Source organism: Marmota flaviventris, chromosome 10 (assembly GCF_047511675.1).
Source record: "Marmota flaviventris isolate mMarFla1 chromosome 10, mMarFla1.hap1, whole genome shotgun sequence".
In the NCBI taxonomy this organism is placed as follows: Eukaryota; Metazoa; Chordata; class Mammalia; order Rodentia; family Sciuridae; genus Marmota; species Marmota flaviventris.
The window spans coordinates 18,525,184-18,537,368 of NC_092507.1; the positions used below are offsets into that span (position 1 = coordinate 18,525,184).

General features: G+C 48.8%; 1 protein-coding gene and 1 long non-coding RNA gene across 6 annotated transcripts in view; one reads left to right on the forward strand and one right to left on the reverse strand.

The window, feature by feature from the left end:
• Positions 1-3,765, reverse strand: part of Rhce (Rh blood group CcEe antigens) — a 38,579-nt gene extending 34,814 nt beyond the window's left edge. For 2 of the 5 annotated variants that reach the window (XM_027937492.2, XM_027937495.2), the window contains exon 1: positions 3,567-3,762. In XM_027937492.2, coding sequence (XP_027793293.1) covers positions 3,567-3,711 — 145 coding nt within the window. In that variant the 5' untranslated portion in view covers positions 3,712-3,762. Of the gene's footprint in view, positions 1-3,402; positions 3,492-3,566 lie in introns of those variants that run through there. The other 3 variants (XM_027937491.2, XM_027937494.2, XM_027937496.3) reach the window with 3 other exon arrangements.
• Positions 3,766-3,842: 77 nt separating this feature from the next.
• Positions 3,843-4,588, forward strand: LOC139707225 (uncharacterized). Its single transcript, XR_011708799.1, has 2 exons — positions 3,843-3,987; positions 4,181-4,588. It is a non-coding gene; the product is annotated as an uncharacterized lncRNA (long non-coding RNA).
• Positions 4,589-12,185: the final 7,597 nt, after the last annotated feature.

Consider the following 12,185-nt stretch of genomic DNA (forward strand, 5'->3'; position numbering starts at 1 on the left):
CGACTTAATATTCAGGTCAAACCAGGACCCCCCTCAATGTGCTTGGCCTGTCAGTCTCCACGATCCTGGGCTCCGAAACTGTCCTGAGGGAATACTGGGCTACTGGGAAGGTCGATAAGTGCTTCTTCATCATGATCACGTTGCAAGGAATGGCAGAGCTTTTAAATTTTTTCTTGAACTATTACAGAAAATGGTAAGCATACAAAGACACACAGAGAGAGAGAGAGAGAGAGAGAGAGAGAGAATATAGCATGGTGATCCCACTTACCTATTACTAAATTTCAATGACTGTCACATGAAATTACTCCTCTCTATCTTTTACTTATCTGTCTATTTATTTATTTATTTTTGCATAAGGCAAACCCCAGACACCACACCACTTCAATATGCTTATCAACAGATAGGATCTTAAAACATAACAAAAACATATGCTTTTACCACACCTAACAAAATTAGCGATCTTTCTTGTATGTCATACAATATTCATGTTATATCCAAATTTCCTGATTGACTCAAAATGTCTTTTTCGATTTGGCAGGTTTAAATATTTACTATAGTTTACATGGCCGGGATTAGATTAAGTGGACAGACAGATCAAGCTACCTCGGCTTAACTCAACTAACCTACACAAAATGGACTCATGACTTAACTGACACCTGCAAAGACACACAGATGGCCGGCCAATCGCTGAGGCCAGCCAGGAGGACAGAAAGAGAAAGGAAGAGCAAGATGCCTCCTGCACAACCCTCCAGTCACTCGGAGGCTAAAAAAAGTTCATCAAAAGTCAGATCTGGCCAGGTGCGGTGGCACACACCTGTAATCCCAGCAGCTCGGGAGGCTGAGACAGGAGGATCACAAGTTCAAAGCCAGCCTCAGCAAGGGCGAGGCTCTAAGCAACTCAGTGAGACCCTGTCTCTAAACAAAATACAAAATAGGGCTGGGGTGGTTGAGTGGCCCTGAGTTCAACCCCCAGTACCAAAAAAAAAAAAAAAGTCAGCTCTGACAGGAACTTAACCAAGACAACTTGAGGACTGGGGCTGTGGCTCAGCGGTAAAGCACTTGCCCAGCATGTGCAAGGCCCTGGGTTTGATCCTCAGCACCATGTAACAATAAATAAGTAAAATAAAGGTTTTGCGTCCAAATACAACTAAAAAAATAAATATTTAAAAAAAGACAACTTGAAATTATTAAGAAGGTGCTGAATATCATGTGTTTCATTTTGATCTCTTTAAACATTTTAAATGTGTGCATAGTTTATAGATATGCATATATATATACACATATAGGCTTTTCTTCAGGCAGAGTCTTGCTGTGCTCCCAGTCTGGCCCGGGATCTCTTGGCCTCGGCCTCCCAAGTAGCCTCCCAAGTAGCTGGGTCGACAGACATGCTCAAAAACACCTGCCTACAGTTGGGGTGCGGTCAGTGGGCAGCACTTGCCTAGCAGGTGGGAGGCCCTGGTTCCATCCCCAGCATCATGGGAAGAAGAAAAAGAAAGGTGAGCACCATGAGACGTTTGAAGCCCTCTGCAGGTGGACAGTTGGGACGCCTCACTGGTCTCATGTCTCGGGTTCCCCATGGTCCAAACCCAAGCTCATGACACTCCTGCGTCCTGTCAGCAGGATGGAGGCCAACTCCCTACTCAACCGCTGGGGCCCCCACTCCCTGCTTCCCCCTTTCTGCTCCAGCAACACCACAATGTGGAACCCTGGCCTGGTCCCCGGCTCCGGGGGCTGCCCTCCCTTCCCTCGTGGTTAACTCCTATGGAGCCCAGAGACCTGGCTGGGCAGTCCACCTCCCTTCAGAAGCCCTCCCTGTCGCCCTGTCTTCCCTGCCCGGGCCCAGGGTCCTCCCCTGTGCTTCCATAGGAAGCGAGTTTCTGAGGACACTTTAAACTCAGGTTAGCAGCACAGAGTGGGTGGAGAACGCGGTCCCAGGTGCCAACCTGTGGGTTTGGATGAGTGGCTCCTACACCTCCTGGTTAGGTGACAAATGAGTGACCGTCCTGTACAGAACACAATGGTTCAATGCATAGAAACTAAAACCAAGATGCCTAAATTTAGATCTGCTATGCTATGGCTAGCTGGGCAACCTTGGGCAAATTACTTAACGTCCACGTGGGTAATTTCCTCATGAAAAACTGAGACCATAATAGGACCTACGTCATAGTGTTGCCGTGAGGCTTAATGTAAAGCACATGGTGCGTTGCCTGGTACCGACAAAGTAGGTGCTCAGTAAACACCAGCTCTAACCTGCAGGTATCTGGAACCCAAGCTGGATGTGCATGATTGAATAGAGAAACAAACAGAGGATGTATTGAATTGGAATAAAGATCGATCGTACTGGATTTAAAAAATAAATAAATTGAGGGCTGGGGTTGTGGCTCAGTGTTAGTGTGCTTGTCTAGCATGTGTGAGGCACTGGGTTCAATTCTTACACCATGTATCCATAAATAGAATAAAGGTCCATTGACAACTAATTTTTTTTTTTTAATGAACTAAAATTATGCCTAGTGGGCTGGGGATGTGGCTCAAGCGGTAGCGCGCTCGCCTGGCATGCGTGCGGCCCGGGTTCGATCCTCAGCACCACATACAAACAAAGATGTTGTGTCCACCGAAAACTAAAAAATAAATATTGAAAAATTCTCTCCCTCTCTCTCTCTCTTTAAAAAAAAAAAAAATATATATATATATATATATATGTAAAATTATGCCTAGGTCTTGCTCCTGGGGTGCTGAGAGCCAGGCTTCAGTGGGTGGGCGGTCCCTTCCCTGAATTGCTTCTGTTCTCATTGCCTCTGCCGGGGACCCCTGGGTGCCTCCCCTCCACATCCAATTCTCTATTCCATTGACATCACTTAGAAAATGCACACATCTGGACTCGGGCTGCATCGCTACCTTGAGGACATCTTGCAAGGAGACCATCTACTGCTATTAACAATCTATCAGCCCAATGAGAGACTTGAAATATGTCTCAAGATTTAAAAAAAAAACCCAAGTCACACCGCGGTGGACATCTGTCTTGTTTATAGTTGTTCTCATCACAGTCTCTGGATATTTTTAGCTGCACATAAAATAACCACCATCCTACATGCTCCTTCAGTCATGCCTTCTGGCTCTGGTTTTGCAGGCAGAATGCAGACTTTCCAGCCACTAAGAGAGAAGAAGGCAGGGGAGGGCGGGCAAGAGAGTACCGGAAGGAACAGGAGGGACCCCCAAAAGGAAGGAAACTCCCCAGATCAACAGCCACCACGCGAAATTCCTTGCTGCCAAGGAAGCAAAGAAGCTGAGAATCACAAAGACCCCTCGGTCCAGGGAATTTGGGGAACACCCAAAAGGAGGCCCCAAGCTCTGTACCCACAAACCCAGGAGGGCTTCATGGAGGGGGTGATGCCCGCTGCTCACATCGCCAGCTGGTGCACTCCATGGAGGAAGAGGAAACCTCCTCTCCTTGGGACTCCGGTGGAAAGGAACACCGCTGTCCTGTTCTTGGGGAGCCTCAGACCTCCCGCCCCGGGGCCCTGTTCACCTCTGTGAGCACCTCCCCAGCGGGGAGGTGTGGCCCTCACCTTGATAGGCCTCCATGAAGGTTTTCTGGTCCATTAAGGGAACATCATAGGCGGTGAAGAAGACGAGGAGGAGGAGAGCTGCCTCCAGCAGCAGGGCCCACAGGGGCAGGCAGCTCCGAATCGACCGCGGGTACCTGGAGCCCATCCTGCCACGTCTCTGTGCGCTGGGCAGGGGTTCCACCAGCGCAGCCCTCACTGGGTCCCCCACACCCACTTGAGGGCGTGGTAGGGGAGACACCCGCCAAAGCCCTTATCTCAGGACGCAAGGCAGATCCCACTGGCCTGTGTACAGAGCCGAGGCAGAGCAGAGGGACCCGATGGGGATGGAGCCCCAGGAGCCCCGGAAGAGAGGGGGATCCCAACTCTGGACCAGTGGGGCTCTCGGCCTGTGTGATGGAGCCAGACAGAGGCGTGGACAGAGGTTGGTTTAGGAAGCAGACAGACCTTCAAGGGAGAATGCGGGTGGTCTCAGAGCCAGAAGCAGCCCTGACTTGGGCAGGGGTTCCAATATTTATAGAAGGGCTGTATCAGGGGCTGGGCTGGAGGTGGGTCAGGGAGGAGCTGCACAATTTTACCAGTTTTCCTGCACTTGTGTATTTCCCTCATTTTACAAGGGCACAGGCCAAGGGCGTGGGTCCAGATTTGGGACGGAGTTTCCTGCCTCTGGTGGCTGGATTCTGCATTTCAATGGTGTGAGGGTGTGTGCCTCTAGATTGCAGGTCTCTCTCCTTATCCTAAATCCCTATCTCAGTCCTGACACTATTAATCCATCCAAGTCTCCCTGTCATTCCTGCGGCAAGTTCCTGCTGCGATCATTTTAAAGTGGGGCCCTCTATTCACCAGACCCCAAGCAAAACAATCCCCTTTACTCCCCTTCACGTGGCCTGCATCCCTGTGAGGCAGCTGGGGGGATGCGCTGGGGTGGAGCTCAGGGTACAGCACCTGCCTGGCATGTATGAGGTCCCAGGGGCCCAGGCCCCAGAAATGCAAAAAAATTAAAAATAAAACCATCTCCTAACAAAGAGGGCACCCTGTGAGTCCTTGTCTAGAACATAATGAATGGAAACAAAACCCAAAACTAAGTTCTGGGGAGGGTTCAGGCAGGTCCTGGCTGCTTAGAGTTACCACTATTTGAATTTGTATTTGAATCTACTCATTTCTAAGCATTATAAGATTAGGTTGTTGTAGGGACAAATGAGGCAAGGCACCAAAGATAGTGTTACCACTGTGGACCGGTGAGGAGTCCTTGCTTCCCCAATGTTGAAGAATAACACCAGAGAAGCTTGCCGAGGCAAGGTCAGAGTGGAAAATTAGAAGTTTATTAAAGGACAGCAGAAAAGACTTCTCCTGGAGGAAGAAGGGGACCCAAGAGATGGAATCCGTTGAAGGGTGAATGTGTTCACCTTTTTATAGTTTTTGGTGATGGAATGTAGGTGGGAAGGTCGGAAGGGTTGGGACACAGGCGGGCCAAAGAAGTAATCTGGGCACTTCTGAGTCAAGTTTGCTGTTCATTAACATTTCTTTGGGATGGGCTATCTTCAAATCTGTTGGGGGCTGTTACCTGGGCTTCATTAACATTCCAAGAGTTGCTCAACTTTTCTGGAAATTCATTCTCAACACGGCCTCCATTTTAGATTTCACTCGATTTTAGACCCGATTTACGTAACTACACTGACTACCTAATTTTAAATCTGGCTTCAATAGCAGGAAGCAGTTTTATTTGGCTGCAGCTAGGTTCAGAGGGTACAGCCTTTGCTGTAATCAATCAATCCCCTGAACCCCGAGTTCAGGGAGTTTCAGAGTTTTATACCCAGCGTGTAAGGGGAGGGGCTCAGAAGTTCACAGTCTGCAGAAGTTCACATAAAAGCAGCTTTTTCTTTCACTGTTTTGGACAAGTTAACTCTTCAAGGACAGCACCTGAGAAGGGGAGAGACTCTTCTCCCCTTTCTTTCCTCCCCCTGACAGCTGTTACCATGGAGCCCCATTGTAACTTACCTTAAAAATGTAGACATCTCTGTGAAGCCCAGCTCAAGGCCAGAGGCCTTGTTTGCACATTTCTTCAAAGTACTATACTGGATATGTTTGTGAAAACTAGTAAGGGGGTGTCCAGCACCTGGAGTGCTGGTATCTTCTCTCGGCCAGTGGCCAAGTAAGCAGGGTGACACGAAAATAGGAAGTTTATCTACAATGGACTCTTTTGCAGAGACTCTCTCCTGACAGTCCTAAAATCAGCCATGATGAAGAGGGCTTTTCTGTGGAGGGGGGGGGGGTGCCACTTCAAGGTGAGGGAGAAGAAATGAGGCTTGGGTTTAGCTCTTGTGAAATAAAGGGGGTCCAGCCCTAGGCCGGAGTTGCCCACCTCCGGTCACCTTGTCACAGAGCCCAGGACTCTGTAAACATGACACTGCCTTTGAAGAAGGCCACACTGATGCCCGTCTTGAACATCAGGACTGGGTCCTTGTTTCCCACTGTTGAAGATTAAACACCTGAAGCCGAGTGCAGTGGCACACGCCTGTAATCCCAGAGACTCAGGAGGCTGAGGCAGGAGGATGGAGAGTTCAAAGCCAGCCTCAGCAAGAGCAAGAGGCTAAGCAACTGAGTGAGAGCCTGTCTCTAAATAAAATACAAAATAGGGCTGGGGATGTGGCTCAGTGGTCAAGTGCCCCTGAGTTCAATCCCTGTTTCCAAAAAAAAAAAAAAAAAAGATCAAACACCGGAGAAACACGGAGGCAAGCTAGAAAGCAAATTTTATTTAAGAGACAGAAGAAGGCGGGGAACTCCTCTTCCTCTGGAGAGGAGGGGACCCAGAAGAGCTCTTGCCCAGGGTCCAGGTGTCTCCCCTTTAGGGATTTTAGGTTTCCTCTCTTCTCAGCCCCCCTCCTCATCTTTTCTTGCCTATGAAAAGGCAAGAAAGGAAGCTCCTAGGGTGCTCATTAGCAGCTCCTGGGGCTGGGAAGAGCTGCTCCCTGGAGGCGTCAGTCACCTTAGTGGGGGCAGAGAGTATTAGCATTTCATTTCCTTTTCTTTGAATTAGCCCCCTCTTTCCCACTGATCATTTGTAATCTGCCCTCTCTGTCCTTTGCCCCTGTCTACTTCAGTATCCCCATCCCACAGCCGAGGACAGTTCCCTGGCTGGGGTTTAGGAGGCCCGACCTAGCCCTGACCCTGCAGCTGACTTCCGCATGGCCCACACCTTGTGCTGTGCAGAAAGCCTGTGCAGGGTCAGCATGGGGGGGGGGGGGATTGGGTTTTCCTTACTTCTACACTGTCCCCAGCCACTAGCCACTAAGTATAGATGATATGTGGATCCCCAGAGAGTAGAGCTAGGCTAGGAGCTGACAGATGATGGCCCAACCCGAGTGGATTCTTTATTCACCATTATTGTTGTCCAGTGAAAAGAACCGCTGTGTGGTCACAAGCACCCTGTCACTAAAGAATAAGTTGAGGGTTACTTTCAGAGATGTCTTGGAACACCCAGGAGGAACCTGTTGTTATGCTTGAATTCAGAACCCCCAAAAGACCATCAGAGACTGAGATCGATGTTAGCAGCAAAGAGGTGTTTATTGCAAGCTAGCTAGGTCCTCTGCGTGCACAGCAACTGGTGACGCTGAGGCCCCGAGTCCAGGGTTTGCAGCAGTTTTATACACTCTCTGGGGGAGGCAGGGACCCCCACATAAATCATAGCATCTCTTAGCAAATCATCAAACACCACGGGAAAATCATAAAACAACTCTAAAACATGATTAGCACATTCACTGGCGGGAACAACATGTTATCAACCACCATAAACTACTGGGAGGATCATCTGGCATCCCAGGTATTTCCCTGTCTCATGCTGATTGGTGGTTGCTAGGGGGTTGCTATGGGTCCTCACCTAGCCTGAGTCAGGGACACCTGGCGCAGCAGATCTCTCCTGTTATTTGTAGATAAACAACTCCGAAGGGTGGGTGTGTGCCTAGGAGTGCTCTGTGGGTCTTTCTTTCTTTCTTTTTAAACAGAGAGGGAGAGAGAGAGAGAGAATTGTAATTTTTTTTTTTAGTATTTGGTGGACACAACATCTTTGTGGTGCTGAGGATCGTACCTGGGCTGCACGCATGCCAGGCGAGTGTGCTACCACTTGAGCCACATCCCCAGCCCTCTGTGGATCTTTCTAAGGACAAGGGTCACGCCCCTTTCCTTGGACAGGCTTTGCTCTGAGGTAGAGGCTGGTTTTTCACCTGTCATTTTTTTTTTTTTGGTGTGTGTGTGTTGGGGGTGGGTACCTGGGAGGGGATTGAACTCTGGAGCACTGAGCCACATCCCCAGCCCTATTTTTTTTTTTTAAATTTATTTAGAAACAGGGTCTCACTCAGTTGCTTAGTGCCTCACTGTTGCTGAGGTTCGCTTTGAACTCGGGATCCTCCTGCCTCAGCCTCTGGAGCCACTGATATTACAGGCATGCACCATCGCACCTGGCTGTTATTTTTCTTTTACACGAAGAAACTAAGACCCACAGAGGTCATAGCCAAGATCACATAGTCAACTGGCACTGGCCACTTCTTGGTCAGTGCAACTTTATTTAGAGAAGGAAAACATGGGAATAACCTAAATGTCCAATGGAAGGAGACTGGTTAGATGAACTGTAGGGCACGCAACTCGTCTTCAATATGACGATTCTGAACATACACAGCAAAAGATTTAAGTTTATCAAAAGTGCTACACAGGATATACTCTTAGGTAAAAAGCAAGTTACTGAACAGTATGTATAGTACATTCTCAATTTTATAAGATAATAATAAGCAGTGCTAGCACATGCATGGTTTTAGTCAGCTTTTTCATTGCTATAACCAAAAGACTGACAAGAACAATTTTAGAGGAGAAAAAGGTATTTGGGGCTTATAGTGTAACCCGGATTCACTTGATGCTTTGATTATGGCTTTGTGGCTTTGAATTACATGTTTTTTTTTCTTTCCCCCAAACTTCTTCTCCCTGATCTTCTCCTTCCTGATCTCTCCTCCCTAATCTCATTTTCTCTGAATCACCTCTATAAAAGCCCCCTCTTCTTGCTGAAGGGCAGAATCACAGTCTTTGGGACAGGAGTCCCCTGTATTTCTCCTTTGCTAGCCAAGCAATAAACTGTCTTTTTCCTTTTTCTCAAGACTGTGTCCTCGTTATTGGTCGGGAATCTGGGATAAGGAGAGTTCTGGGCAACAACAGTTTCAGAGGTCTCAGTCCATAAACGGCCATTACCTCTGTGCCAGGGATGAGGCAGAATATCACGGCTGGGGGTGGGGGGGAATGGCTCAGGATATGGCTCCAGGAAGCAGAGAGAGACTCCACTACCCAAGGACAATTTGTATTCCCCAGAGGCACAACACCATACCTTATGTGCCTTCAGTTCCTGCCCAGTTAATCCCTATGAGGGAATTAATTTGGTGGGAGAACTCTGGCTTATTTATTATCTGCCTGCAGCAGACCCGGGCAAGCTAGTGCTCTGAAGTTCTGGGCCCCAAGCTGAGTCACACGGGTTGGCACCCCAACTTAACCATCACAACATTGGTGGGTTTGAGTGCTTGGCCTCCATGACCAAAGACCATGTGCAGAAATTTTATGGTAAGTAGTTCACAGGTGCAGAACAAAGACCGTAAAACACCATGATCATGAAGCGGCCTTTTGCACAGGTGGCAGTATCTCAAGATGACTTGAGTTTATCTTCCTAAGAGCTCTATTTTTACGAACTACAAAGTTATAGTTTAGACAGCAGTTAATTGGCCTAGTAATTAAGTGATGTAGCTACCTTCCTAGAGTTCAAGTAAGAAGGAGGGCTGGGGCTAGGGCTGGGGCTCTGGAGTAGGGCACTTGCTGGCACATGTGAGGCCCTGGGTTCCATCCTCAGCTGCACATAAAAATAAATTAATAAAATAAAGATATTGTGTCCATCTACAACAACAACAACAAAACAAAACAAAACAGGAAGAAAAGACCCTTTTCATAGGCACCTGTTGAATTCAGGCCTGCAGAGCCTGCCCAGGGGTGTTTACATATCAACAGGGCATCCTCAGGCTCCTGGAGACAGATACTTACAATCCAATAGGTAGGGACCAAAGTTAATCAGGTTCCCCACAGAAAGGCTGCCCAGGGGGTGGAACTTTAACCCCCCCACACCTTTTTTTTTTTTTTTTTTTGTGGTGCTGGGGTTTGAACCCAGGGCCTTGTACATGCAAAGCAAGGACTTCACCAGCTGAGCTATATCCCCCAGCCCCCAGCATTGGTTTTCTCATCATGTTCTTAAAATTTAATTTTATAATCAGGTCTGGATTCTCTCTCACAAATTCACCGGGTGAAGGCTCCGATGACCCAATCATTTCACCTCTCAATCTTCTTGTCTTGTCTCACACATGAGCTTTTGGGGGTCACTCATATCTAAACCATGACGTGGCTGCAAACCACTGAACCAAGGATGTTCCTGTCTTAGGTGTTTTCAGAGCTAACATGTAGGAAGCCGTGGCCAGGCACTGTTTTGAACACCTTTCAAGGTTTGGCCCTTGTGAGGTGGTGCTGTTGGTCTCACTTTACAAAGGAGGAAACTCAGGCAGAGCCAGGTTAGGTGACCTGCGGGAGGCCACAGGGCCCTTCAGCCGCGGAGCTGAGATGAACCTAGGTAGTCCTGACACCCTGAGGCTGAACCTCTTAACTCCAGTCCAGGTGACTCCTAGGTCTCTCCAGTTCTAGAATTCTAGGAACATAGAATCCCAAGCCCTTTGCCACTCCAACAGCTAATGAGGGAGCGGGGCTCTGGTTCCGGGGCTCAAGGGTCTCCACTTCCCACCAGGTGACGCTGGTTGTGATTCCCAGCCTTCCTCTGAGCACTGATGCAAACTGGATTTTCCCAAGGAGGAAACCCTCTGGGCAGGAGATAAAAGAATGTGACCCCTCACGGGCCTGGGCCCAGGATAAGTGGCTCTGTGAACCAGCAAGCAAGGACCCACCTGCCAAGGGCACCGAGTGTCAGTTAGATGATCGCGGAAAGATCTTCAGGCCCTGTGGCCCCTGTGCCCAGAGCCCTGATGGTGCACTGACCAGCTGGCAAACTGAGCTGTGTGGCCCCTTAAGTCCTGAGCCTGCAGAGGGCCACGCAGCATCCAGAACAGAAGGTCTTCACTTCTTGAGGAGGGACCTTGTCACAGGTGGAATTTTTGCTCTTCCCTCCCCTCTGACCCTTGAAGAAGGTCCCTGTCTTATGATGACAATTCCAGATGTTCAGACGTTTGGGGTTGTTTTGTTAGACCAGGATGCAAGAAAAGACCACTGACTCCAATTAAAATCAAATTAAAGCAAGCTTATTATTTCGACCGGCCGGGCTGCCTCTCCCACCCAAAATGGCGGGAACAAGACAGCAGCAGTAGCTTTCCTGCAGCCCAGCTTTAGAGCCCAGAAAGTTACACAAAAGGGGGGGTACAGATAACAGAACTCTGACGAGCATCACACTAATGGTAGTTTACATTTTTTGCTGGCCCCAACATCAGAATTTATGAGGACCATTAGAGCCTCAGAGAGGGTCGTTGTCTGGCCAGGGAAGGCCAATATTTATGAGGTGTCACTAAAGTTTCAGAGAGGGCTGCTCTCTGGTCATAGAGCCAGGCATGGGTAAGTTCAAGGCACGGGCAGGCATTCCAAGCAGGTTCAGAATTTGCAGTAGTTTATAGTAAACCCGAAATTATCTTTTCATGACTTTGTGGCAAGATGGCTCCCAATTTTAAGAAAAGATCAGGTTGGGTCTATCAGTTTTTGGTGTGTGTGGGGGTGGTGCTGATGATGGAACCCAGGGCCTTGTGCATGCAACATGAGCACTCTACATCGTGGCAGCAGCGTTTGGTTTCTCACTGCAAAATTCTTCCAGTCTTTGTTTGTCCCTCCCCCCCCCCGCCCGGGGGAGGAGGATAGTATGTTTAACATTTTTCATAATAAAATGCTGGAATGAAAACACTCCTGGCAGCTTGGTTCCTTCTGCCCCAAGTGCCTCCTGGCAGATACCTGCGGGCTCACTCCCCTTGCAGGCAGGCAGGGTCCTGGGGTCCTGGTCCCTCAGCCCTGCGCTCCCTGCCCCCTCTCAGGAGGGTTCCCCCAATGCCCAAGTGCAGCACAGCCAGCACACGGGTGGCATGTGCCTGTGGTACCAGCTGCTGCAGAAGCAGGTGACACTGGAGGATCCCTTGGAGCCCAGAAGTCTAAGGCCAGCCTGGACAACATGGTGAGACCCCACCTCAAAAATTTAAAAATTAAATCAAATCAAAGGGCAGCACTTACTCCACCCCTTATGTTCCTTGTGCTCCCCTCACTTTCTCCACAGCCCTCGTGGCCATCTGACACAGTGTGGACTTTCACTTGTGCATTTATCTGTTGATCGCCTTCCCCTATGAGAATCTGCACAAGTGAGAATGGGGACTTTCGAATGCAGTGGCATCCTTAGCACCAGCAGGCTAGCTTCATACAAGAGGTTCGAAGCATAGAAGTTAACTAGTGAGATCAAAATAAACACACAAAACTCAATTTACCCTTTTCTTTGACCAGGTCTAAGACAGCTCTCCCCTCTGGCTCCTGCCTGGAGCCACCCAGTGGGGCAGTGATGTTTACACAGAC